Source organism: Mirounga angustirostris, unplaced genomic scaffold, assembly GCF_029215605.1.
Source record: "Mirounga angustirostris isolate CCGP_5_RB_7025 unplaced genomic scaffold, mMirAng1.0.hap1 SCAF_5, whole genome shotgun sequence".
NCBI classification, from domain to species: Eukaryota; Metazoa; Chordata; class Mammalia; order Carnivora; family Phocidae; genus Mirounga; species Mirounga angustirostris.
The window spans coordinates 18,732,467-18,758,467 of NW_026991713.1; the positions used below are offsets into that span (position 1 = coordinate 18,732,467).

The 26,001-nt window shown below is 40.7% G+C and overlaps 1 protein-coding gene across 1 annotated transcript in view; it reads left to right on the forward strand.

Moving 5' to 3' along the window:
- Positions 1–5,368: 5,368 nt before the first annotated feature.
- The window catches only part of PAH (phenylalanine hydroxylase), a 67,239-nt gene continuing 46,606 nt past the window's right edge, over positions 5,369–26,001 (forward strand). The window contains exons 1-2 of the mRNA XM_045867086.1: positions 5,369–5,564; positions 10,809–10,916. Of these exons, the coding sequence (XP_045723042.1) occupies positions 5,508–5,564; positions 10,809–10,916 (165 nt within the window). The 5' untranslated portion in view covers positions 5,369–5,507. The remainder of the gene's footprint in view (positions 5,565–10,808; positions 10,917–26,001) is intronic.

Sequence of the window (26,001 nt, forward strand, 5' to 3'; positions counted from 1 at the left end):
TGGAACTAAAAAGGGAAAATAAATACAGACACAACAGATCTTTTAAAAATAAAAGAATCCTATGAATAGGTGTCCCCAGATTAACCAGTAAATTCAGAGCTAAATCAATCAAAATTTCAGCTGGAATATGGAAGAATAAATGTTCAATAATAGATAAGTACACTTTGGGAAAGAAGGGGGACTTGCCAACTCAATATTAAGATCCACTACCAAACCATACGGTAATATTAGTAAATGCAGTATGATAATGACCCAAGAGGAGACATAATGGAATAAACCAATGGGAAAAAGTTAAATTTCAGGGACAGACTCAAGTATAAATGGCATTTTGAAAAATTGTACATGTGGTACAAAAAGTCAAAGGGGTGTCTCTTACTGTGCATCTGTGAGAAGAGATCATTTCATCTCAACTCAGAAAATTCTGACATAAAAAGTCAATGAGGAAAAGTCTTTGTCCATGTTGTTAAAAAACTGATTCACGACATGAAGAGAGGAAAGAGAGAAAAAACCTCCTGGGTCATTACTGTATCACATCCACAAAGAGATGCAGATAGACTAAAGATCCAAGTATGAAAGATAAAACTAATGATGATGGAAGAAGAGAATATCTTTGTAACTTAGAGATGAGGAAGGACTTCTTAAATAGACACCCCAAATTTTATTATTTTTTTAAAAGATTTCATTTATTTATTTGACGGAGAGAGACACAGCGAGAGAAGGAACACAAGCAGGGGAGTGGGAGAGGGAGAAACAGGCTCCCTGCTGAGCAGGAAGCCCGATGCGGGGCTTGATCCCAGGACCCTGGGATCAGGGCCTGAGCCGAAGGCAGATGCTTAACAACTGAACCACCCAGGTGCCCCAACCCACGCAAATTTTAAAAGATAAATTTTTGTTATATCAGAATTCTTTCTTTTTTTTTTTTCCTCAAGGAAGAACACCAGTTGACAGTTAACTGACAGTGATAGATTAGGATAGATAGATCAGTGACTGAGAAAAGCACAGTGCTAATACCTGCACTATACAAATTATTCCTGCAAGTCAACACGGGGAGAAACAGGAATCCCAATAGAAAAATAGGCAAAGGATATAATGAACTATTCACAGCATGGGAATCTAAGTGCCATTAATGTTTAAAGAGATGCTCAAACCCAGTTGTCATAAGAGAAATGCAAAATACAAACAGCAAGGGCATACTTCTTCAAACTGATGAGATTGGCAAAGAGTCAGACATTTGGAAAATGCCAGATATTGGGGATCCCCAGCAACAGGAACTATTTGGCCTTTTTGGTAGGGGTGTGGACTAGTACAAGCCATTCATTAGGGCCATCTGACCATAGTTTGTGCAGTTAAGAATGCATGTTCCCTATGATTCATGATCCCACCCTTCTATTCAAGACAAATTCTCACACAGGTCTCTAAGGGGACAAGGATGAAGATGTTTTATCACAGAATTGTTTGGGGTGGGGAGAGTTAGAGACAGACTAGGGGAATGGAGAAATCAAATGGAGTGGATACACACTGCAGAGTACTCTATACCAGTTAGGAAAGCAAAGAACTAGATGTACATTCACAGCATGGTTAGATCCTAAGAATATGGTGAAAGAAAAAGTTAGAAACTATGAAATCTATAGTACATTTACATTCTATAGTAAAACTATACTACAACATCACTCATATCCATGGAAAGTACATATGTGCACCAATATTTCCATGCATTTTAAAAATCCAGGGCTGAGTATTAAAAATTTTAGGGATGTCACCCCTGGGAGAAGGGAATGGAGGTGGGGAATGAAGATAAAAGAGAATGAATAAATAAACCAAGAAAGGATCTTGTGTTTTGATTATGTGCCATGAAATCATAGATTATGATTAACTCAACCCTCCACATATGAGGTTAAATGAAAAGGGATTGCTTGATAACCTGCAGTGCTTGGGAAATCTTCAACTTCTAAATCAGTGAAGGTCAGCTCTAAGTGTACCAGCTACCCCACTTGCGACATGGTGCCCCTCTGTGTGGCCATTCACAATACCTCAGTGGTCTGCAGGCTGAATTCTTGGACGCTCCTTCTAGATTTGCACTGGGGTCTGGTGCAATTTTCTTAGGAATCAGCACAGCCCTAACTAGTAAGACCAACACATTGTATTCCATCCAATTAAACAAGAAGATGGTTTAAATATCCTCTAAAAAATTTCTATCACAAGCAATAGGAGTTTTTATCTTAGTGCATAGAGAAATTTTCCCTTTTTGCTGGAATAATTTTTTTAAATTTTATTTTATTATGTTATGTTAATCACCATACATTACATCATTAATTTTTTTTAAAGATTTTATTTTTATTTATTTATTTGAGAGACAGAGAGCATGAGAGGGAGGAGGGTCAGAGGGAGAAGCAGACTCCCTGCCGAGCAGGGAGCCCGATGCGGGACTCGATCCTGGCACTCCAGGATCATGACCTGAGCCGAAGGCAGTCGCTTAACCAACTGAGCCACCCAGGCGCCCTACATCATTAATTTTTGATGTAGTGTTCCATGATTCATTGTTTGCGTATAACACCCAGTGCACCATTCAATACGTGCCCTCTTTAATACCCATCACCAGGCTAACCCATTCCCTGACCCCCCTCCCCTCTAGAACCCAAACTTTGTTTCTCAGAGTCCATAGTCTCTCATGGTTCATCTGCCCCTCCAATTTCCCCCCTTTCATTTTTCCCTTCCTACTATCTTCTTTTTTTTTTTTTTTCCTAACATATAATGTATTATTTGTTTCAGAGGTACAGGTCTGTGATTCAACAGTCTTACACAATTCACAGCATTCACCATAGCACATACCCTCCCCAATGTCTATCACCCAGCCACCCCATCCCTCCCACCCCCACCGCACTCCAGCAACCCTCAGTTTGTTTCCTGAGATTAAGAATTCCTCATATCAGTGAGATCATATGATACATGTCTTTCTCTGGTTGACTTATTTCGCTTAACATAAAACCTCTAGTTCCATCCACGTCGTCGCAAATGGCAAGATTTCTTTTTTTTTTGATGGCTGCATAATATTCCAGTGTGTGTGTGTGTGTGTGTGTGTGTGTGTGTGTGTGTGTGTGACATCTTCCTTATTCATTCATCTGTTGATGGACATCTTGGCTCTTTCCGTAGTTTGGCTATTGCGGACATTGCTGCTATAAACATCGGGGTGCACGTACCCCTTCCGATCACTACATTTGTATCTTAGGGGTAATACCCAATTGCTGGGTCGTACAGTAGCTTTATTTTCAACTTTTGAGGAACCTCCATACTGTTTTCCAGAGGTTAAAAGAAGGTTATCAGTGTTTTCCTCTGAGGTAGCTGAGAATCAAGTGTGCTCTACTCCCAACCCAGGTCTGGGGCATTTGTATGTGAGATTGGATAAAGAATTCCATTTGTAGCTGGTGTGAGGAGAAAAGAGATGTGCTATTATTTTTGCTGTTCCGAAAATCACTTGTTTATATCTCAAAAAGGAAGAAAAGAGTATTTAAGAGCCAGTGTCCTGGAATTGGGTGAAATGTAGTTCAATTTTGGACTACTTATTCAAACTTCCTGGGTCTCAGTTTCCTTATCTGTGAAGTGGGGATACATTGGGCATGGGATTATTGAGCAGAAGAAATGAAATTATGTGTGTGAAGATCTTGGCACAGCAACGAACATTCAGTGTGCATGTAAACAAGTGGCTGTCATTGTTGGCTTTCATTTATTGCATGCCCTTAGAATATGGGTGCTGTCCCGTCCATTGTTCTCAGTATGCCAGCAATAGCAGGGGATGAACGATGCTTGTCAGGCAGTCCTGGGGCTCAGGAAAACTCTTTATTTCATGTCTCCCACACTAAAAAAACACTGGAGTCATTTAAAGGATACAGATTCTCCTGAGGGCGGAAGTCAGGGTTTGTTCTTCCATGTTCAACAACACTGATCTTCCGATTTACCATAGAAAATATGAACCAGACATTCAAGGACTCCTTTTGGACAGAAATTACACTTAATTATGTCTCTATTCTTAGCAGCCTGGCACATCATAGAGGCTCAAGGAATCCTCCACAACAATCCTTAAAAACCCCATTTTAAAGACTAAGAAACTGAGGCATGGATTTGACCAAAGCTAAAGCTACACAGCTCATCAGCGGTGGAACTGGGAGTTAGTCCACTGGTTTTGAATATCAAATATGAGAATTTTTTTTTTTTCCTTTGGCAGATGCTTTGTCACTCTGTCACGAAATTGTGGGAGGGGAAGGGGGTGGATTTCTAGCAACCTCTATTATTGGCTTGTTTTCTATCCTGGGTAAATATTAGGCAGGCCCTCAAGGCTTTGATGCCCCGATTTTTTCACATCTTTTCTGAACCTCTGACTTAGCAGTGTGTTTTTTTAATTTTGTTTTCCCACTGGCAATGAATGCCTCATCTCAGATTCCTGATCTGAAAATATGGGGGTGAATGACATCTTCCTACCTGTTTGAAGGAGTCCGCTCTTCAATACCCACCAGCTCAGTCCTCGCCCCTCCCCCTGTTTTATTTTCTTCTGAAGGCTTAGCACTAAACCTATTTATTAATTTATTTTCTGTCTTGCACACAGAATGGCAGCCTGGCAGGGGAGGCAGGATCCTCTACTTCATTCACTGCTTGATCCTCAGTGCCTGGAATACTGCTTGGCCCACAGTAGAGGTCCTCAGTGATTATTTGTCGTCACATCCTTTTAAACAGTACCTTCTATTTATTGAGTGTTGAGCTATATGGCAAGAACTGTACTAAATGTTTAATGCATTACCTCATTCTTATTCATATTCTCACAAGATCCTGGCAAAGTGGCTCTACCACTGTCTTTTGGGCGCTCTCAGCAGTTACGTAAACAGCTCGAGGACATGCGAATGCATTGCAACCCAGGTTGTGCTCTTACCTTTGCTCTTTATTGCTGTGCTCAGGGTTACAATGCTACCTCTATGTAGCTTTCTGAAGTCAAAGCACAGAAAGATAGTTGGCTTAATGGTTAATAGAAAGGACCCTGCCCCTGACCCCTAATCGAAATCTAAATTAGGATCCCCGCTCTGCCCTCATGGGGAGGCGGGTGGGGGAAGAAAGGATTATTTCTTACAATTTTTGTCATCAGCAGATCTCAAGGTTATTCGCACTGCAGAGAACCCGCTTCCCGTGCTCTCGAATCACGGACTTGCCAACCCTACCTAATCTCCAGCAGACAGGTAGCCCCAAGCTCCATCCAGGGCCTGCAGCCAAGTCCGGCCTCCGGGGGGGGGGGGGCGCACCACACCCTCCCCTCGGGGCGGCCCCGCTGGATGACCTGGAGCCCACTGCGTCAGGACAACGCCTACCGGGGGCGTTACTGTGGCGGGTACCTCGCAGGGGACATCTTTGGAATCTGTCCTCCCCTCCTAACGCCAGGTTAAAAACCTCAGCAGCACGTGCTGTTTGCAAAACTGCCTGCCACCGACGCCCCAGAGTTAGAGACCTTACTCACGAGGGGAGCCAGCATGTCAGCTACGGTCCTGGGGAACGGAAGCTTCGGCCGGAAACTCTCCTACGCACAGGTGAGCCAGAACTGGCCCGGCTGCACGCTGCGCAGGGAGGGGAATTTGATCCCTGGTGGTAAAGGGCCTGAGGAATGTTGTTTCCTACTCCCTTAAGCTCACGGAGGAGTCTGAATTTATTTGAAGGTGATGAAAATGTCCAGGAAGGCAACAGATAGCACAGGTCCTCAACAACTGTTCCCTAGGGAAGGACATCTATCCTGTGGGGCTTTCAGGGAAAGAATGCTGCTTTAGGAGTTGGGGATCCGGCTTTCAGAGCTGCCCCCAACTAGCTGTGTGTCTTTGGACAAGTCACTATCCCTCTCTGTTGCCTGTTTTCTCTTTCCTACCCTGAAGCAGCTGGTTCGTAATGATCTGGAATGGGAGATGGGATTCTTCTAGATCTGCTCTACTGTCATATTTATGAAGTGCTCTCAGCCAGCTATCACAATGGCAAAATTGTAAGAAATTATATCCTTTTTTCACCTTTGGGAGAAAATGAGGCATGAGGACGTCTCAGACTTACTCAGACCTGGGGAAAGAGAAAATTAAACAGAGAGGAAAATGAACAAGACTTAGCCCTGGACTGGGAATTTGAGAGAACCCTAGATGTGACTTGGGGATAATGCTCAGGGTGTATTCTGTTCTCTGGGATTCATTGCCTTTCTCTTGAGGTGGAAACTTGCAGAACACATTCTTTAATTGACTTATCACACTCCCAGGTTCTAGGATTCAACTTAAAGCCCAGCCCGGGGAGATAACACGACTTTACAGACATGTGTCATCTGCAGGATTAGTGAGAGCCATCTAGGGAACAGATAGGCTGGAGAGGAGAGAATGGTTGATGTTTTAGTATAACTAGAGAAACCACAAAACTTTGGACTGACTTTTTTTGAGTCCCGTAAGAAAGACTTCCTTTGAAAAAGGTATGCAGTGCTTGATTGACAGAACTTCCTACTGAGGAGGGATAGCATAGGCATCACACAGATCCCAGAACAGATCCTGGCTCTGTCATCATTTATTTCCAGTGCCATTGGCAATGGAGGAAGTGGGACAGTGATCTGGTTAGGGAGCCATGGGAGCTTAAAGCTTTATTTATAGAACACTTAGAAGACTGAGAACCACAGATTCTTACTCTTGATGACTGGGGGTAGAGAGGAAGGTTTAGAACAGGCTGGGTAATACCTTTGTATTGAAAGCAGGGTATTGAACTTTGCAAAGCTTCAGGCTTATCCATTTGAAAAATTGGAATAAAAATACCCATGTCCTAGACTTGGGATGAGAATTCAATGAAATAGTGTCTGTAAAGCTCTTAGCAAAATTCCTGGAGCATAGTGTCTAGCCAGAACTGATTTGTTTGTTTGACAAAATGTGTCTGGAACATTGGCAAGAGAGACAAGCACTGAGTCAAGCACAGTGGTTGGGACAGCTACACCACGGAGGGATGCTGGACATGGAGGCAAGAGATGTGAGCTCTCATCTTTGGTTTACTGAAGCTGTGTAGTGGGGAAGTTACCTAACCAGGGTGAAGAGGCTCAGTTTTGTATCTGTAAAATTTGAGGTGGAGGTAGATTGGGGGGATTGGACTGGAATAGTCTTTAGGATTCCTTCCAGCTCTGACAGTCTGCAAAAAAGACATAGTTTATGCCTTCTCGAAGCTCCCAACCCAGATGAATAGCACACACCCGACATAATTCTGATACAAGGCTGGAGAGCACGTGACATATCATGTGCTCTACACACACAACAGGCATGACAACCCTGCAAGAGATGTTTGGCTCCTTCATTCACACAGGAGACTAATTGTGCCCCTACTATGTGCCGGGCACAGCAGAGTTTCTGCGCCATTGAAACATATTCTAGTGGAGGAGAAAAACAAAACAAAAACAAATCAAATGGACACATAATTTCATGTAGAGAAAAGAGCTGTGGAGAAAAATAGAACAGGGCAGTGGAATACAAGAGGAGGGGAACTTGGAAATCAGAGCTCTGAATGGCGAAGCCAGTGTTCAAACACAGATCTCACTTCCGACCCCCAGGGCACTCCTCTACCACACTGCTTCCTCCTGCAGAGACAGGCTGGAATATAGAGTGTCCGAGGCAGGATATCTGCATCTTGTTTTCGGTTTTGTCTTCCATTGTGGATGTGTACGTGTATATTCACACATGCAGATACAGGCCTCCTACCATGACTCCAAAAAACACTAAGATTGAAAGTGCCCCTGAAATACCTCACTAAATTTTGTTCGTAATTTTGAAAAAATGCTCTTTTCCAAAGATAACAGAGTGTATTTGTTAGACACAACCATAGAGAATGTGTTTCTCCTGTTAAATGGATTGCCTGATGATCAGAATTCTTTCCTTCCTGGGTGCTAGTAAAGTTCGTTTTCCCTGCCCTATTTCTTCCTATCTAGTTTCTGAGCTACTTTTCTCTACCTTTACCCATCCTGGGTATAGATGTTTCTAAGTCAACTCACATGCCTTTTGAAAACAAATAAGGTATAGATTATGAGCCAAAAACATATGCTGGGAGAGATTTGCTCAAGGTCCCATGCTGGATCAACATAGCAAGGTTGGAACCAGAATCCACCCAAGGCCACACACCATATCACAAACTTCCATGAGCTTCTTTTCATTTAAGGTCCCTCAAGTTTTGAAAAGGGGAGCTGTTGTCTCAGTTGGGTCTGTCACTGGGAGGCAGAATTAGGACTGTGAAATTGTTGGATCCATGTTCAAATCCAAGCTCTGTCACTCATTAGCTGGGTGTCTTTGGACAATTCACTGAACCTAACAGGGTCTATTTCCTCATTTGCAAAATAATAGCACCTACCTCATGGTGCTATTGTGAGGACTGGATGAGCTAATTACATGTAAACTCTTATAACAGTGCTAGTTGCTGCCAATGATGATGTTTATTAACTATAAAAAGCACCAAGTATGACTCCTGGCACATAGTGGTATTCATTTAATGGCAAGTCCTATTATTAATATTAATAACGACAAAGAGTAGTACCTAATCATATGGTAAATGTGAATTTGCAGACACATTTGAGAAAAGTCATATTTTAAAAAAATAGGCTGTGCATTTATCAGTGGTTGCAAAATCTTTCGTGGTTAAGAATCATCTGGGATCTTTTGAAAATGCAGATTCTAAGATCCTACCCCTGATACTCAAATTTGATAGGTTAGGGTGGGGCCCAGGAATCTGCACTGGAACAAAGAATCCCCAGGTAATTTTGAAGGGGAGAAACAAGGAACACTCTTTGAAAAACTCTGATCTAGAAAGCGTATGGGGAGAAATTGAAGGGGACAGGCGTGGGCAAGCATAGGCTGTCAGGCGGGGTATTGAATAACTGGTCTACAAGAAATAAGGGCCTTAATATGGGACATAGTGCCCATAGCAGAAGGAATTATATAGAATGATATTCAGGAGCCTGGGTTATTAACCTGCTACCCACCACCTGTGTCACTTCAGAGGAGTGACACCTTTCTTTCTCTGGCATAGTTTCCCCATCTGCAAAATAAGGGGGTGGAACTAGATGAACTCTAAAGACAGGGCCAGCTCTGCGAGTCAAGTCCCACATGGGCATCAGAAGCCAAATGGAATGCATAGAACCAGGAGGGATTGTTCACCTCAGCTGGGGAATACAGTGGTCTCCTGGCAGAAGTGAGACCCAAAGAGGGCTTTTGAGTCAGGCTAAGATATGTGAAAGGGGAGGAGGGAGAGTGGTGCAGGGCATTTGCTTTAATGAGGAGCTGAAAAGAAAAAGAGAAAGCCAGTTTGCTGGAGAGGCAGTTCCTGTGGGTGGGCCTCAGGCGATGAGGTCCCAAGATACTGCTGAATATCAGAAAGAGGTATTTTATCCTGTTGGCCATGGGGACCCTTTGAAGAATTCTGAGTAGAAGAAGGACACAAGTAAAATTCTGTTAGGGCCGGATCGATACAGATCACTAAGAGCTGGATTAGTGTGGTAGCAGTAGGAACAAAAGAAGGACCTGACCCCAAGGGTCACTTCTGGAGAAGGTCAGATAGGACTTGGACCAGCACAGGGGCAGGAAGGTGGTGGTGATGGGAGTCTTGAGGAAGGGTGCATTCAAGCCTGAATTGCCCCAGTCATAGGTGGTGTCTGTTGAGTTGTATCTGGAACGTGTTACTTTTCTTTGAGGCCAACAGAAGAGAATGTTGCCAGTTGAACCATCAAGAGAGTAATTTCCTTACAAGAGAGTAATTGCTCTGCATGGTTTCTTTTCTTCCTAGTTCTAGATACATGCTGTTGATTTGTGGGCACATATGGAACTTTATATATTATTGTAAAACTTGACTGTACAATTTTTAAAGGTTGCAGCAAACCCTGTAACGCCAACCCTAATCCCACCTTAGTTTGCTGTCACGTGCATGTAGAAAGTGCTAGATCCATGTCAAACTTTGCTGTGTAGTATAAGACATCCATCTTCTGATAGGTTATTTGTGTTACTTTTATGTATTTTGTGACTCTTTCAATAACTGGATATCTTAGATACTAGCATACCAGACAACGTTTTCCTGAGTGTGATGCTTCCCTGAGATCTTTGCCAAAGGCCAAGAAGTCATTATTGTGTATTTATAATATTTCCATCATTTTTATATGTAAGCTGTTTTATCTTTTTGTTTTTTTCATTATGTGAATACTGCTTTGACAGGGCTTACGATTAGCATGATTTTCCAGATAAGGAAACTTAGAAGGCCATGCTATCCGCCCAAAGTGTTTCAGTTGATAACTGGGAGACAGAGGACTTCAACCCAGGTCATTGGTCTCAAACACCCATTTTTAGTACTTTCCACACCATATTTTTCAGTGTTTTCCCAGATACTTTTTGAACTGTCTTATACCATCTCTAAGGATCTTTGTGTGGTGTATGTGTCTAGTAAGCCAAATATTGAGCTCCTGATTCATTTATTCATTTATGGATTATTCATTTTTGGATCTCAGAGTCCTAATAGTGTCTGGCACTTGGTAGGTGCTCATTAAAAGGTATTGAAACTATAGGATGACTGGTGACATCAGTGAATAATTAAAGTTTTCTAAAATTGAATTCTGACCTAAGAGCATCATTGAAAATATCACTTCCCTTGACTTACTTATTTTCCACCAGAAATTATATTCTGTGTAGAATATATGTAGCTTATTGTATTCTAAGCCTTGACTGTAAGAGAGAGTTCATGCCAGCCTCTTCCTTGGAGATTTCACAAGAAAATATTTTAACCAAAAGCACTTCATCTTGTAGGAAACAAGCTATATTGAAGACAACTCCAATCAAAATGGTGCCATATCTCTGATCTTCTCACTCAAAGAAGAAGTTGGTGCCCTGGCCAAAGTCTTGCGCTTATTTGAGGTAAGTACTCATTTCCGCCTTGGATAATGCATAGTGGACTTCTGGGTTATTTTCTAATTGAGTGCAGCAAGAAGAACATGGGATCTGGAACTGGAAGACCTGATTTTCAGTTCAGACACTGACATTAACCAACTGTGTGACTTGAGTGAAGTCATTCTAGCTGGGCTGCTGTTTCTCCATTCATAATCAGAATCAGAGTCACTAGTTGCATGCACAGAAAGCTGGCCCTGGTTTCAGACTTCTTTTATCAAGCTCTCCCTGAATTAACTACTATCTTCTCCATGTCCCCAAAGCACTTTACTTTTAACTGCAGCACTTATCTGCCTTGTTACGTATATACATTTTCTGTCTGGGCCTGTTTCTTCAGGCAGGGGAACCTCAGCTCAGTCATCTTTATATCCTCTACAGATCAGTTTTATACATATTTAATGTTTAATAAAGAATGAAATTAAATTTAAATAGAAGCAAAGCAAATTAGGCTTTGTTTTTTTATTTTTTTCTCCTGGATTTTAAGAAGGAATATTTTTGAACCAATTAATTTTTACCCCAATTTTTCTTTAATAAAATTATATCTCGTGGGGTTCCTGGGTAGCAGAGTTGGTTAAGTGTCCAACTCTTGGTTTCAGCTGGCATCCTGATCTCAGGGTCGTGAGATGGAGCCCCAGGTTGGGCTCAGTGCAGAGTCTGCTTGGGTTTCGCTCTCCCTCTCTCTCTGAGCTACCCCCCCCCGCCACTCTCGTGCACACACACTCTCTCTCTCAAATAAATAAATGTCCTTAAAAAAATTATATCTGGTGACTGAATGAATAAATCAACAGAGAAGAGACACATCTCCCATGCAGAAGAATTACAAATAATTTAAGTAGATAGTCTGTACTCAAAGAAGAGAATCAATCCCCACTCTTTAAGTGTGGGTGGCACAGTGTGACTTTCTTCCAAACAGGACAGGATGGAAAGGGGGTGGGGAACCCAATAAACAGTAGATCAGCTGGGTGATGAAGGTCAATATCAACAGTGATGACTCATGTAGGTAGGATTAACCCTTGGTATGACTTGATGAAAATGGTACTTGACCTCCGTGTTCTTCTTCCCCTGAAACCATAATCTCAGGCTAGCTATGAGAAAAACATCAGACAAGCCTCAATTAAGGGACATTATACAAAATACCTGACCCATATTCCTCAAAACTATCAAGGTCATCAAAAACAAGAAGCGTCTGGGAATTGTCACACTCAAGGGAGGAGCCTAAAGGGATATAACATCTAAATGTAATGTGGGTCTGGAATGGGAGCCTAGTACAGAAAAAGGATATGAGATATAAACTAAAAAAAATTCAAATACATTATGGTCTTTGGTTTATGAAAATGCATCAATATGAGTGCATTAATTATAACACATATTCCATACTAACATAAGATGCTAGTAATAGGGGAAACTGGGTGTAGAGTATATGGAAATCTTTCATACTATCCTCTCAGTTTTTCTATAAATCTAAAATCTATCTAAAAAATAAAGTCTGTTTTTAAAAACGTTGAACTTGGCTATCCAAAGGAGGTGGGGGTGCGGTGGGGAGGGGAATGTCTACCTGAATGAGAGAAAACAATGAGCACAGAGAAGAGAGACAGAGTATTTTCTGAATGACAAACTGTTCAGGAGGAAGAATGTATCTGTAAAATGCTCCTATGCAACATTTTAGCCTTTTTATTATACAGTCAGCATTTTCCCCTTGAGAGGTCAAGCCTTAATCAGTTAATAAATTAAATAATAGTAAATTAACAGGATGTTTTCAACCTAATAAATAAACCACAAGTAACTAAATTACCAAGACTAGATAAAATGCACCCAGAGGAGGTGTGTATGTGTGTGTGTGCGTGTGTGTGTGTGTCTGTACATATTCAGGTTGAACTTTTTAAAGCATTATTCAAAACTCACCTGCCATGGTCAATAAGTGGTAATTACACACATTCACAGAGGAGGAAACAGAGGTCACTGTATTGGGATTGGTGAAGGGTTTTTTGTTAGTGTGTGTTGTGTTTTTTCCAAATATATTTCAGAAGTTGCTCTAGACATTGTACAGACCAGCATCCCTTCTACCCTTTTTAACAGACTGGCAAAATGCAGAGTTAAGTTATACTCATTCAAAGTGTTGAAGGAAGATAGAAAATTGAATTCTAGTGTCTGAGGAACCACAGCATGTGATAAACCAGGCACGGAGGATCCTTGATTTGGTCCCCATTCAACCTGGTGTAGGAGGTATTACTGCATTTTCTTCATGAAGGAAGTGTAGTTCTGAGAGGTTGAGTCATTCATTCAAGGTCACACAGCTAATGTATGCTGATGATGGGATCCCGGATTTCAAAGCCATGAGCTCTCTCTGACACCTCACACCTCTCTGCCAAATACACTTGTCCCTGCACATCTGGATTCTCTGGAGTTGTTTTTTGTTTTTTTTTTAATGCAAATATCGTGGCTCCATCCTCCTATTCTTTGAGGGAAAGGGATCTGTCACCAGGTTTTCCTTCTTTCTTTCAAATTGAAACATGTATCAAAGTGCAAGAAAAATAATGACCCATATTCCCCTCATCCACATCAGGCACTGTTCACGTTTTGACAAGTTCACTTCCATTTTTTTCATGTATGATTATGCTTTCAAAAATTACAAATTAACATACTATTTCTTAAAAAAGAAATACAACACTAAAGATGCTGCTGTAGTCCTTTTTGATCTCCCCTCAATCCTGTCATGCTGCAAACTTCCTGGCCAAGGCAGCATTATTGTGAGTTTAGTATATTTTGGGTCAGTTCAGTAGAGCCATCAAGAGCATGGACTCAGGAGAGACAGCTGTGGCCTTGGGAAAATCGCTTGACTTCTCTGTGCTTCAGTTCCTTATGATAATAATAGCATCTGTTTCAAAGGGTAGTTCTGAGGATTAAATGACTTAATGCAGGTAAAACCCTCAGAGCAGTTAGTTATACATGAAGTGTTCAGGAAGAATTCCTATGTATTTTTTTTTCTGAATGCAGTGTTTTTGAGATATATACATGTTGATACATACAGATCAAGTTAATAACTTCTGAAGAGTAGTTCTTAATTTGCATATACCATGTTTTATTTATCCATCCCCCTATTTTGGGCATCCATGTTGTTTCCTATTTTCTGAAGTCACAGACAATTCTGCAATGCTCTGTTCTTTCCTCTTATTTTTTTGGTATGCAATGAGCAAATATTTCTCTAGGGTAGATACCTAGAATTTCAATTGCTGGTCCTAGGGATGAACATTTTTAATTTAATTTAATTTGAGAGAGAGAGAGCACAGGGCTGGGGGAGGGACAGAGGGAGAGAGAGAATCCCAAGCAGGTTCCATGCTCAGTGCAGAGCCTGACATGAGGTTCTATCCCATGACCCTGAGATTGTGACTTGAACTGAAATCAAGAGTTGGATGCCTAACCGACTGAGCCACCCAGGTTCCCCAACACTTTTAGTTCTAAAAGAAACTAAGTTGTTCTCCAAATGTCCTGTAACAATTTATGCTAACATTAGTTTACTGTGGGAACACTCATTTCTCTATATTTTTAAGGTTATTTGCTTATTATTACTTTTTAATCTTGGCCAATAGAGTGGGTGGGATGTGGTAATTTATTGTTTTAACTTTCATTTCCCTGATTACGAGTGAGATGATGGGGTGTCTTTTCATCTTTCATGACCTTAGATTTTATTCTTTTGTAAATTGTGACTTGTCCATTAGGATTTAAATTTTTTTCTGCTGCAATTTTATCTTGTTCTTACTGATTTCTTGACAATTTTTTGTAATCTGAATACCATTGTGTGGATGACATTTTCTCCTAGTCTCTTTATTCTGCTTGGGTTTATGGTATCATTTGTCATACTGAACTTTAAAATTCTAATGTAATTAATATTTTCAGTCACTTCCTTTATGGGTTTTGGATTTTTGTTTGTTTGTTCTTGAATTTTTCTGAAATTTCACTAGTGACTCTGATGCCCAATCAGGAATGAGAATCATTGCTCTAAGCTATTGCCAAGGAAGGAGTTATTGCTGTCACCAAGGACTATACCCACTACTTTCCATGAAATAAAGCATATTTAATACTCAGAATATTTTAATTTTTTCTATAAATTAAATCATTTGTTACTTAGTGATGGTAGGTGATATCATACCCATTTTAGAGACAAGGAAGCTAAAGGTCAGGGAGCTCAGTAGCTTGTCTAAGGTAAACACTCAATGTGGTAGAACCTCAGAAATTGACCTAGGGTCTGTGGTTCTAAAACCCCAGGCTTATCATTTTTATCAGAGAAAAATCAATTGTTTATGAGAAAGCAAAACAATATAACCATTATTTTGCATGTCTTCTTTTCAAGAGAATGATCTTTGAACTGGGACTGCCAGAACAAAGAATTGAAAACCAAGAAAACATGGTTGGGCTTTCATGCTAACCCTAAATCTCAGGATTTGGGTCCTTGGGGAAGCCACTTTATCCCATCACCATCTGCTACTTCTAAGGGGGTGAATTAGGGAGATTTCTGGGACTAAGACTTTATCAAGATTCAAAGGATAACTTATCAAGAGTTTATATCTTTTGTTCCAAATGCCATAGTAGGTACATGTTGTGATATAAAGAGTATTAGGAGCATAGATTTTGTACTATGGAGTTCGAATCCCAGATCTCATTGACTTTGGCAGATCATTTAACACATATGCCTGTGTTTATTCATCTATAAAGTGGGGCTAATGATTCATACCTCCAGGGAGCCATGAGATTTTATATGCTACATAAAATGTGTGATATGTCTCTGAGCCTACAGAAGATGCTCATACAATGTCTTTTCTTTTATCCCTTCCACATGTGATCTATGAGCCCTATCAGAAATCCTGGAAAAATTATAAACATGAGAAGGTAACATCTGTTAGAAGACTAGAGAGAGTCCAAAGTCTTGATTTTTAATTTTTCTTTTCAGAACAAGGTAAAAAAAATCTAGAATGAATTATTTAATATGGTTTGTGAGCATTCACAGGCAAATGGCAATGACCAAAAGTCAGGGCAGGGCCATTAGAGAAAAGCAGAGTAGCTTGGTAGAGCAGAGAGACTGTGGTGACCATAATGTGTCTGTGTATTTATATCTCTCATGATATCTGGGTGAATGAGGGTGGAAGAGCAAGCATTAGATGGAAATAGAAGCAAAACTCCTAAATTTTGTAGTTGACACTGAACTTCTGTACCATATAAAATGAAGCCAAGGATAATACATGGCAAAACCAATGAAAGAATCTAAACTATATTTTATGCAGTGTTTCCTAAATGATATTCTATTGAATTCTATACATTAGTAGGTATTTTATTAGAAGAGCGTTCCAAGGGTGGATATGTCTGAAAAATTCTACATCTAGATTTTGGAAAGCCATTGTACATATACACATATTAAAGGCTCCGGGAAGCCCTGCAGAGAGGATATTTATCTCCAGGAAGACCTGCAGAGGAGAATGTTCTGTTACTCAGTATTTCCCAAATGTATTTGGCCAGGGGGTCTTGTTCAAGGAAGGCCTATTAATATTTTGCTGTTCTATAGTTATGCATTTTAGAGTTATGAGCTCCAGACCACCAGTTATAACCTAGGTTTAGGGTCCCAACAAGTAGAACAGCATTGGGTTAAGAGTATACTGTCTAGAACCAAACAGTTTGAGTTCAACACCCTGTTGCACTGTGTATGAGGTGGATGGGCTTGGAGAAGTTATATAAGCTCTTAGTGGCTTAGTTTCCTATTTTAAAATAAAGGTAACAATAAGCCTATATTACAGGGCTGCTGTGAAAATCAAATGAATTAATGCATCTAAAATATTTGTAAGAGTATCTGGCACATGGTAAGAGCTGAATAAATGTTTACTCTTGGGGTGCCTGGTGTCTCAGTCAGTTAAATATCTGCCTTTGGCTCAGGTCATGATCTCAGGGTCCTAGGATCAGCCCCGCATCTGGCTCCTTGCTCCATGGGGAGCAGGCTTCTCCCTCTCCCTCTGCCTGCCGCTCCCCCTGCTTGTGCTCTCTCTCTTTCTGTCAAATAAATAAATAAATAAAATCTTAAAAAAATAAATGTTTACTCTCATTTCTATGCACCACAGTTTTAGAGGGTCATAGAACTTCAGGAACTCTTAAATTCCTGGCAGTATGAAAAGGAGTTAAAGGGTTAGGATTGTTTGTCTTGAAGAGGGAAGATGGGACAAGGAAATATTTGAAGGGCTATTATGGGAGAAAAATACTACTTATTTTCTATTACTTCAGAGGTAAAAGGGCAAGGTGTAGAAATTACAAGAAGCATATTTCAAATCACTTAAAGGCAATATCTCTACTATGGAAGGGTGCTAGAAGGCATTGATTTCAAGTACTACTACCGTGAAAACAGCCAGCAAAAGGCAGGGCAGAATCAAAACAAAAATGATTGTGTAAATAAACTTACCTTTCCTTAATAGAGACAAAGGATACAAATCTATCCAGCTCCCCCAAGATTGGCAATGGAGTGAGAACATTCCATATGGGAGAATCACCTGTACCCTATGAATCCCTCACTGCAGTCATATCTCTGTTTAATGAGCAAGACCATCCTTTGATGGCTTGCAGCATATCAGAGATCCAACAGGGACATTTAACTAAACATTAATACATGCTCAGAGTAATAAACGAAACACTAACAGTTATATGAACCTAGACCATGTGGCCCCCCTGGCCTGACTCCATAGGGTGGCAGCTTTCTTAGCCCCTAGCCACCAGGAGGACATACAGACATCCTAGCTCTTCAAACAAAAAGTGAGATCTGCAGAGTGAGAGCAGATTTCTCCCAGCATGGTCAGGATTCATTCCCTGCCTGGGAGCCCATCTTTTCATCAGATGATTAGCACCCAAGTCACCATCCCATTAAGGGATGATGTTGCCTGCCAATGGACTCGTGGCCTTGTCAACCTCAGCTAGTAACAACATCAGAATGTAACACAATCAGTTCGGTATTTATAACAGAAATACAGAAGTACTATGTTTGCCTGTGTTTGCTGAGTGGTGAGACAGTGAAGCAGATGTTTTAGTGACTTGGGGTCAAACAATTAGAAATACACCAAAGCCTCTACCTGCTAATCTGCCAATATCCCAGTGTCCTCAGTTGTTCTAATTTTCAATTCTTCATGCTTTTATTTAGAAGTTGTCTGTAGCTCTCTATATTTTTAGCCTCTACTAGCTCATGTCTGCGCCTTCTTAGAAAAATAGTCTCCAGAGAGTCTTTGCTGCAAGTGGCTTAGTAATGGGCTGTAAAATTGGATGCCAGCTCCCTGGGGAGGTTGCAAAGAAGAGGTCTCCGTCCTTCTGCTAGCATTCCACTAATCACCTTACTATAGATTCTCTAGGGAAGAGAACAAGCAAATATATGGATATACAGAGCACTGAAGTTCATGGGTATGCTCAATTAGCATCATTTAATTGATGGGAACAGAGAGGTTCTGACTAAGCAAGCTGCCTAAGGCTAGACATTTAGAGCGAAAACCACTTCAGAGTTTACCCTCCATTTTCACAGTGGACGGGGCTTTTGGAAACAAATGGAAAAGGCCCAGTCAATATTTGTCACATTCACTTCCTATGCTCTGCCTGTGCCCAGATGACCCATGCCTTTTCTCCATTAGATATTCGGTGAGCTCCTCCTCTCTCATTTATGCATTCAATTAATATTTTTTGAGTATCTACTGTTATCAGACCCTATAAAGGTGCTGGGGAGACTGGGGTGAGTCAGATAGTCATTCTCTGCTCCTACAGAAATGTGAGAAGCTCTGGGTTCCATGAGGCAGAGTTGGCCAGGAAAGGTTTCTTGCAGATGTCATGTTTAAGCTGAAATCTGAAGAGGGTGGCTAGGAGAGAAGAAGGAGGAACTTAATTCCAGAACAAAGAAACAAATAACTTGAAGGGAGAGAATAAACAAGTGCTCAGGTCACAGAATCCTCACAGCCTTTCCATCTGCCAACTGTTCCTGGGGACAGAGGCTAGGGTGCACGGGGGACATCTAGGCTGATATGCCATGTTTATTATCTAAAGTTTGGACTTTAAGGTCCTGCCTGTGATCCTTGGGCCTGCCCTGGAAAGTGGGACGGAATCTAGAATGAATCATGAGCGTTGCCTTTACCCCTCTGGCCGTAGGCCTGGAGCAGTCGTGAGCAGTACAAGTGTTTACGGGAACATTGCTTCTTTAATCAAAATAAGAAGAGCTTTGAGCTCCACTGGAGGAAAAAAAAAGTTCTTACAACCCAGATGACTTGTAAAATTTTCTTTAAAGCCCCCAGTATAGATTATGATACAAAGAACACCCATGCAACTCACTCTCTGCTTAAGAAATAGAACATTGTGTGAGTGACCCAAGTCCCTGGATAGCCTTCCCCATGGGCTTCCTCCTCAGATACAGCTATTAATCTGAGTTCGATGTTACTCCCACCTATCATTTTAGCCTTTGCTATATAGAGCTACCCATTAGTGACGTATGGCCTAGTTTTGCAAGCTTTGACTCTTTGTAAAATTGGAATAGTATTGCAACAGTCCTGTAGTTTTCTTTCTTGACAGGGTGGTGAACGTTGCTTTGGAGATTTGTTCAAGTTCATAATGTTCTGGCTATTTCATTCTCCACTCTATATATTCATGGTGTGACTATACTTGATCCTCTCCTGTTGGTGGACATTTAGGTTGCTTTCATTGTTTACCCATACGGATGGTGCTGCATTAAACTTTATGTACAGGTCAGGTGACTATGTATTGACTAGAAGAAAGTCAGATTGAAAACTGACACTGTTTTTAGCTGCTAAACCCTTTAGAGCTGGACATATTTTTTTTTTAAAGATTTTATTTATTTATTTATTTGAGACAGAGAGAATGAGAGAGAGCATGAGAGGGAGGAGGGTCAGAGGGAGAAGCAGACCCCCTGCCGAGCAGGGAGCCCGATGCGGGACTCGATCCAGGGACTCCAGGATCATGACCTGAGCCGAAGGCAGTCGCTTAACCAACTGAGCCACCCAGGCGCCCAAGAGCTGGACATATTTGAGAAATAGCAACACAGAGCTACTTTTTAACTTTTATGATGAAGTTTGATCTCACATGGTGAAAATTTAAAGAGTGCCATGACCCCATTGATGACACATGAGTTGTGATTGCTCTTTGGTAGCCCTGGGCTGAAACAGATCCTTTTTCATCTTATGACCTTCTTGGCAAGAAAAGGTATACAAAGAGGAACACAGTAACAAAAAGGCTCTTTTCTCTAAAGCCTCTAAAAGAGCCTGGATTAAGCTGCTACCCCAGTTCTCCCCAGAAAGGGGTCTCCTCTGAGTTGGATGCAACCCCAACCCAATGGAGAGGAGGGTAGAGAAGAAATAATCTAACAGAGGGAGAAGACAGAGGGAAGAACAGGCCCAGAGATTACAACAGAGGTTCTTCCAGAGGAAGCAAGAGTGTGTCCCAAAAGATGGTCTCCAGGGTGTGTGAATCCCACTGACAATCCAGCTTGAACCTGACTGAGAACTCTCCTCCAGAGCAGGGTAGGGAATAATCTGGAGCCCACTCTAGAATTTAATTGTGCTGCCCATACTTTCCTGAATGTTTTTGGTTTCCTGTTCATCCAAGGGGGTTTAGGTTCCAGATTCTTGCTCAACCAGGGCTGTTCCTGGCCCTCTGCCAAGAGGAGATCAGCAAAATAGCTAAGAAGCCCAGCCTCCTTCTATATGTATCTATCTAGATATCTCTCAAATCCTTCTGTCATTTTACCCCAAATATTGTAGGGTCCTCCAGACCACTTCTGCCCTTGGCCCACTACAGTCTATTCTTAAAACAGCTACCTGAGTGCTCCTTTTAAAACACGAGTCCAAAAATGGATCTTCTGTGCCTCATTACCTTCTATAGCTTCTTATTGCCACTCTGAGTGAAAAAGCAAAGTTCAGGTAATGGCCGATAGGTCATTGTCAGTTACTGCTCTGCCTCCTGTCTTGTTGCTCTCCCTCTTGCTCATTCTGCTGCAGACGCTCTGGCCTCCTTGGTGTTCCTCAGTCATCTTGTGCACTGTCTTACCCCAGGACCCTTGCACTTGCTGTTCCCTCAGGGCTTGCTCTCTCTTTGGCTTCAGGTCTGTGCTTAAATGTCATCTGTTTATTTTTTGAGCCCTTCCTTACCACACTGTTTAAAAAAGCACCTTCATGGCACCCCTGGAATATCCAATCCCTCTTTGGCTTGGATTTTTTTCCATTCCATCTGAAGACTGTATACTCTATTTATTTTTCATAGTTACTGTTTATCTCCTGCTTCAAGAATTTGAGCTCCAGAAGAGCAGGGATTTTTCCCACTCTCTTCACTGTTGTATCCCAGCACCTGGGACAGTGTTTGGCACATGGAAGGTGCTTGATTAAATGAGTTATTGAAAGCTTCTGTTTACTTGAGACCAATGATTTGGGACATTCTTTGTGAATGTCTTTGATTTGCCTCCAGAAACCTCTGGAATAGGCCAGAACATAACTTCTTTTAGGTTTATTCTAAGGCAACAACATGGAGTGGTCCAAAAGGCTCTCCTTTTCCAGCCTCCTCTCATCTGAAAATATCTTCAGCTTTTCCTTCTCCTTTTTGAAACTTGCTTTCAGGAAAGAAGCTGAGAAAAATTTAGGGTAAAGCAAATAATGAAGGGTAAAATAACTCATAAAACATAATGTGTTTTGCCTCCCAGGGAAATGTATATCTATACCAAGCTGAGAGAGGCAAAGTATAATAAGTCCTTACTGGGTATCCATCAATGAAGCCAAAATGGTGTGAGATGTTTTTCCCTTTTTCTTACTGAGCTACCAGGTAATACTATTGTCTTTATTTTAAACATAAACAAATAAAAGTTCAGGATGACCAACTAATGTGTACAAAGGTGGTGAACAGCAGAACCAGAAGTTGAATTCAGATTAGTTTCCAAAGCCCTCCCTTTCTACACTATACCATTCTCCTTTTCTTGAGGAATGAGATAGAAGAAGAAAGAATGGACCCTAAGCTTGAAAAGATCCAGAAGGGCAAATCCGCTTTTCACCATTGCAATTTCTGTGTATCTGTAGTTTTATTCACTAGTGACCAAGACTCCTTTAGAAAGTTTTCTTCAAGGATGGGAACAGGAAGGTATTTCTGGCCAATCCTTATTAAAAGAGGCTATTCATTTCAGTTTATTTTTCTCTGAGTCCCCACACTCTCTACTCAGGAGTTCCGATTAATTAAGGTGTTACGCTGTTATCTTTTATGTGTAAATTCACTATTGGATAAATCATGAAATTGTCTTCGAAATGTTTAGCTCTAAACTTTCTTGCCTCCACCCAGATGTCCATGTAGAATAACAGAAAGTGTTCTTTATTTGTTCCTCACCCAAAGATGTGGTGAGTGTATGTGGGTCAATTTGTAAACCTACACAGGCCCCTGCTTAAAAATAAAAATTCATTTACCAAAAGGTAACTATGATCATAATCAGGTTTGGAGGTTCATTTCTAAAGTCTCCCTTTGCAACCAAAATTATTGGTATCTAAGGATCCACACTGATAAGCTGGAAAAACTCCAATAAGCAAATTGCATGCCAAACTTGAGAGTTAATTATTAACAAATTGATTCAAATGGGAAAGAAATAGTTTAGAGAGTTTGTCGGAGTGTTCTTAGCCAAAAACTTCACTCACATTTAAAAGATATATTTTTCTTTTCATTATATGAATAATATTGTAAGACTTTTGTCAAATAAATAGAAGTTGTACATAATCTCATAATAACTCATTTTGATGCATTTTATTCTAGTCTTTCTTTTGGCCTGGGCATAGTTTTTTAAAACATGTTTTAATTATCACATTCTTATATGTGTCATAAGTATTTTCCCAAGTTGTTGTCATTGTAAGCTTTTAAGATATAAAGTTAATTTTTCATTGTAAAAGTATAAGTGTTATTTTTAGAGAAGTTGAACTATGATAAAAAAATAGAAAGAAGGAAACAAAATCATCTGTAGGCCCATCGTCTATAAACTACAACTGTTAACATATTTTAGAGTGATTACTGACACTGCTTTATGCATGTTGTTGTTATTTATTTATTTTTTAAGATTTTATTTATTGGGAAACCTGGGTGGCTCAGTTGGTTAAGTGTCTGCCTTCAGCTCGGGTCATGATCCCAGGGTCCTGGGATTGAGTCCCACATGGGGCTCTCTACTCAGTGGGGAGCCTGCTTCTCCCTCTGCCTGCTGCTCCCCCTGCTTGTGCTCTCTCTTGCTCTCTCTGACAAATAAATAAATAAAATCTATTTGAGAGAGAGAGACAGTGAGTGAGAGAGAGCATGAGCAGGGGTTGGGGACAGAGGATTGAGGGCCAGAGGGATTTTTTTTTAATTGAAGTATAATTGACATACAATATCCTATCAGTTTCAGATGTACCTCATAGTGATGAGATATTTTTATACATTACAAAATGATCCCCACCATAAGTTTAGTTACCATCTGTCACCAAAGTTATTACAATAGTATTGACTAATTCCCTATGCTGTGCTTTACATGCCCATGACTTATTTTTTTTTGTAACTGGAAGCTTCCACCTGTTAATCCCCTTCACCTATTTCTCCTGCCCCTCCAGCTCCTACCCTCTCTGGTAACCAACCTTTTATATCATGTTGATTGATTTGTGAATGTTACTTACTTTTCAATGGTGGCATAATCTCCACTGAGTGATTCCACTATAATTTTCCTAATTGTTCCCCTATTGTGGGAGGTTAGTTAGTTTATGAATTTTGGTGAATTTTTCCCCCATAAATTAGATCTCCAAACCTATAAAAACTGAGTCATGGGGCATATGTTGTTTTATGGCTATTCCTAAAGTGAGAGGCTTCTCTCTGGAAGTGCTTTTGTGAAGGGTGGAGTGTGGGTGTTGAACACAACAGCCTATAGTCTGTCTTCCAGCCCTTTCTCCACCACGCACTTTTCCCACCCCTTCCATCACCTGCTGCACTCTTACAAATAAGCATGCCAGAGGTGTGTCCACTCTTGTTTCTTGGCTTTACTGTATTTTCTGCTCTAAACAAGACAGGAACTGGTTATCTCTTCCTTTAAACTTTCAACTTAGGCAAATAGTAGGTGGAGCTTCTCTTTCTTTCTGAGCCAAGAAGGATGACATTGCTCTTTGCTTTGTTGAGGAAGTTACCTCTGTTTGTCTGGAAAGCTTCAGAGCAACTGCTATCTCTCTGGTCTTCCCTCCTCCACATACACTCTCCCTCTCCTGTTGGGACCCTCACATTGGGGTCCCTGGCCATCACTGTCAAGGCTGGATTGTCTGCAGCTGATGCCCATAAACAATGGCTCTATCATGTGCCCTTGGGGATTATGAGGAAGAAAGTGCAGGAAGAGTACCTGTGTGGGGTTACTTATTATTGTGTTTGCCATACCCAGAGGTTTTCATTTTTTGTGCTTTGCCCACTAGTAATAGTAATGATAAAAGCTGATATTTGCAGAATTCTCATGGTATCCCTGGCAGGAAGACAGTGTGGTCAGAACACCAATAACTTTCCAGCCACTTCTGGAAAAGCATCACCATCTCTGATTGCATATTTTACAACTCCCTTAACCTACTCAAAGGTTTGTTGGGAAGGTCACAGAACATAATTCTAAACTGTGAAGTGATAATCAAAACAACAAGATGTCATCGTTATAATTATCAGTGTTTTCTCTTCAACCATATGCCCTTAACAATCAAGGAGAAAGATATACTTCCTGGGGCACCTGGGTGGCTCTGTTGGTTAAGCGTCCTACTCTTGATTTCAGCTCAGGTCATGATCTCAGGATTGTGAAATTGAGTCCTGCATCAGGCTCCATGCTGGGTATGGAGCCAGCTTGGGATTCTCTCTCTCCCTTTCCCTTTGCCCCTCCCCCCCTAAAAAAATAATACTTCCTGAACTACAATATTGATGAATTTCATTTTTTTGGAATTATAGAATCAGTCAAATTAGATTTTTTTTCAGGTTATGCTTTGTTCATTTAAATGTTTGGGATAACCCCTATTAATTATTTATTTTAAGAAAGTATAGAGCATATTCCTTGGTTTTCTTCACAAAGAATAGTTCTGTCAATGAAATCAGATTTTCTGAGTAAGAAGCAGATGACTACCATGCATTTAAATTTGAGGACCGGGCGCCTGGGTGGCTCAGTCGTTAAGCGTTTGCCTTCGGCTCAGGTCATGATCCCAGGGTCCTGGGATCAAGTCCCACATCGGGCTCCCTGCTCGGCGGGAAGCCTGCTTCTCCCTCTCCCACTCCCCCTGCTTGTGTTCCTGCTCTCGCTATCTCTCTCTCTGTCAAATAAATAAATAAAATCTTAAAAAATAATAATAATAAATAAATTTGAGGACCAATTTAAGTAAATGACTTTTTCTTTTTCATGACAAAACTGATGATAGCTAAAACATCACCAGCCAAAGACATGGAAGTTGAGTAGCTATAGTGATTATTATTTTTTTTGGCGTTTAATAAAACCCACATATACATGAATCTTCCCTTCTCAATGAGGCCTCTTATGGTCCCCCTTATTTAGTTCTACAGTTTGTCCTCACTTTCCCCCAGGACTGCCTATCCCCTTCACCCTGCTCTGCTTTGTGTTTTTTCCCTTGGGCTTTTTCATTACAGTCATTATAAAATAATACATAAATCAGTTATCCTTTATGTTTGTTATTTGTCTCCCCCAACTTAAATGTAAGTTTTAGAAAGGGAACTATCTTGGTCTGTTTTGTTTACTGATGTATACCAACCACCTGGAAGGATGATCAGTACCTAGGAGGTGCTACCTATATTTGTTGCATAACCTGAATGAAAAGTAATTATATAAAAATATGAATGGTAGCTATACTACCATTTTTATACCAGCTAATTTTTATTAGCTAATTGTTACTGAGCATTTACCATGTACCCGGGGTTATGCATACACCTATCAACCAATGCTCCCAACAAATTTATGAAGCAGGTATCATTAATACTGTTAAATTACAGATGGAAAAACTGAGCATTAGAAACATAAAAGTAAATTGTCTAA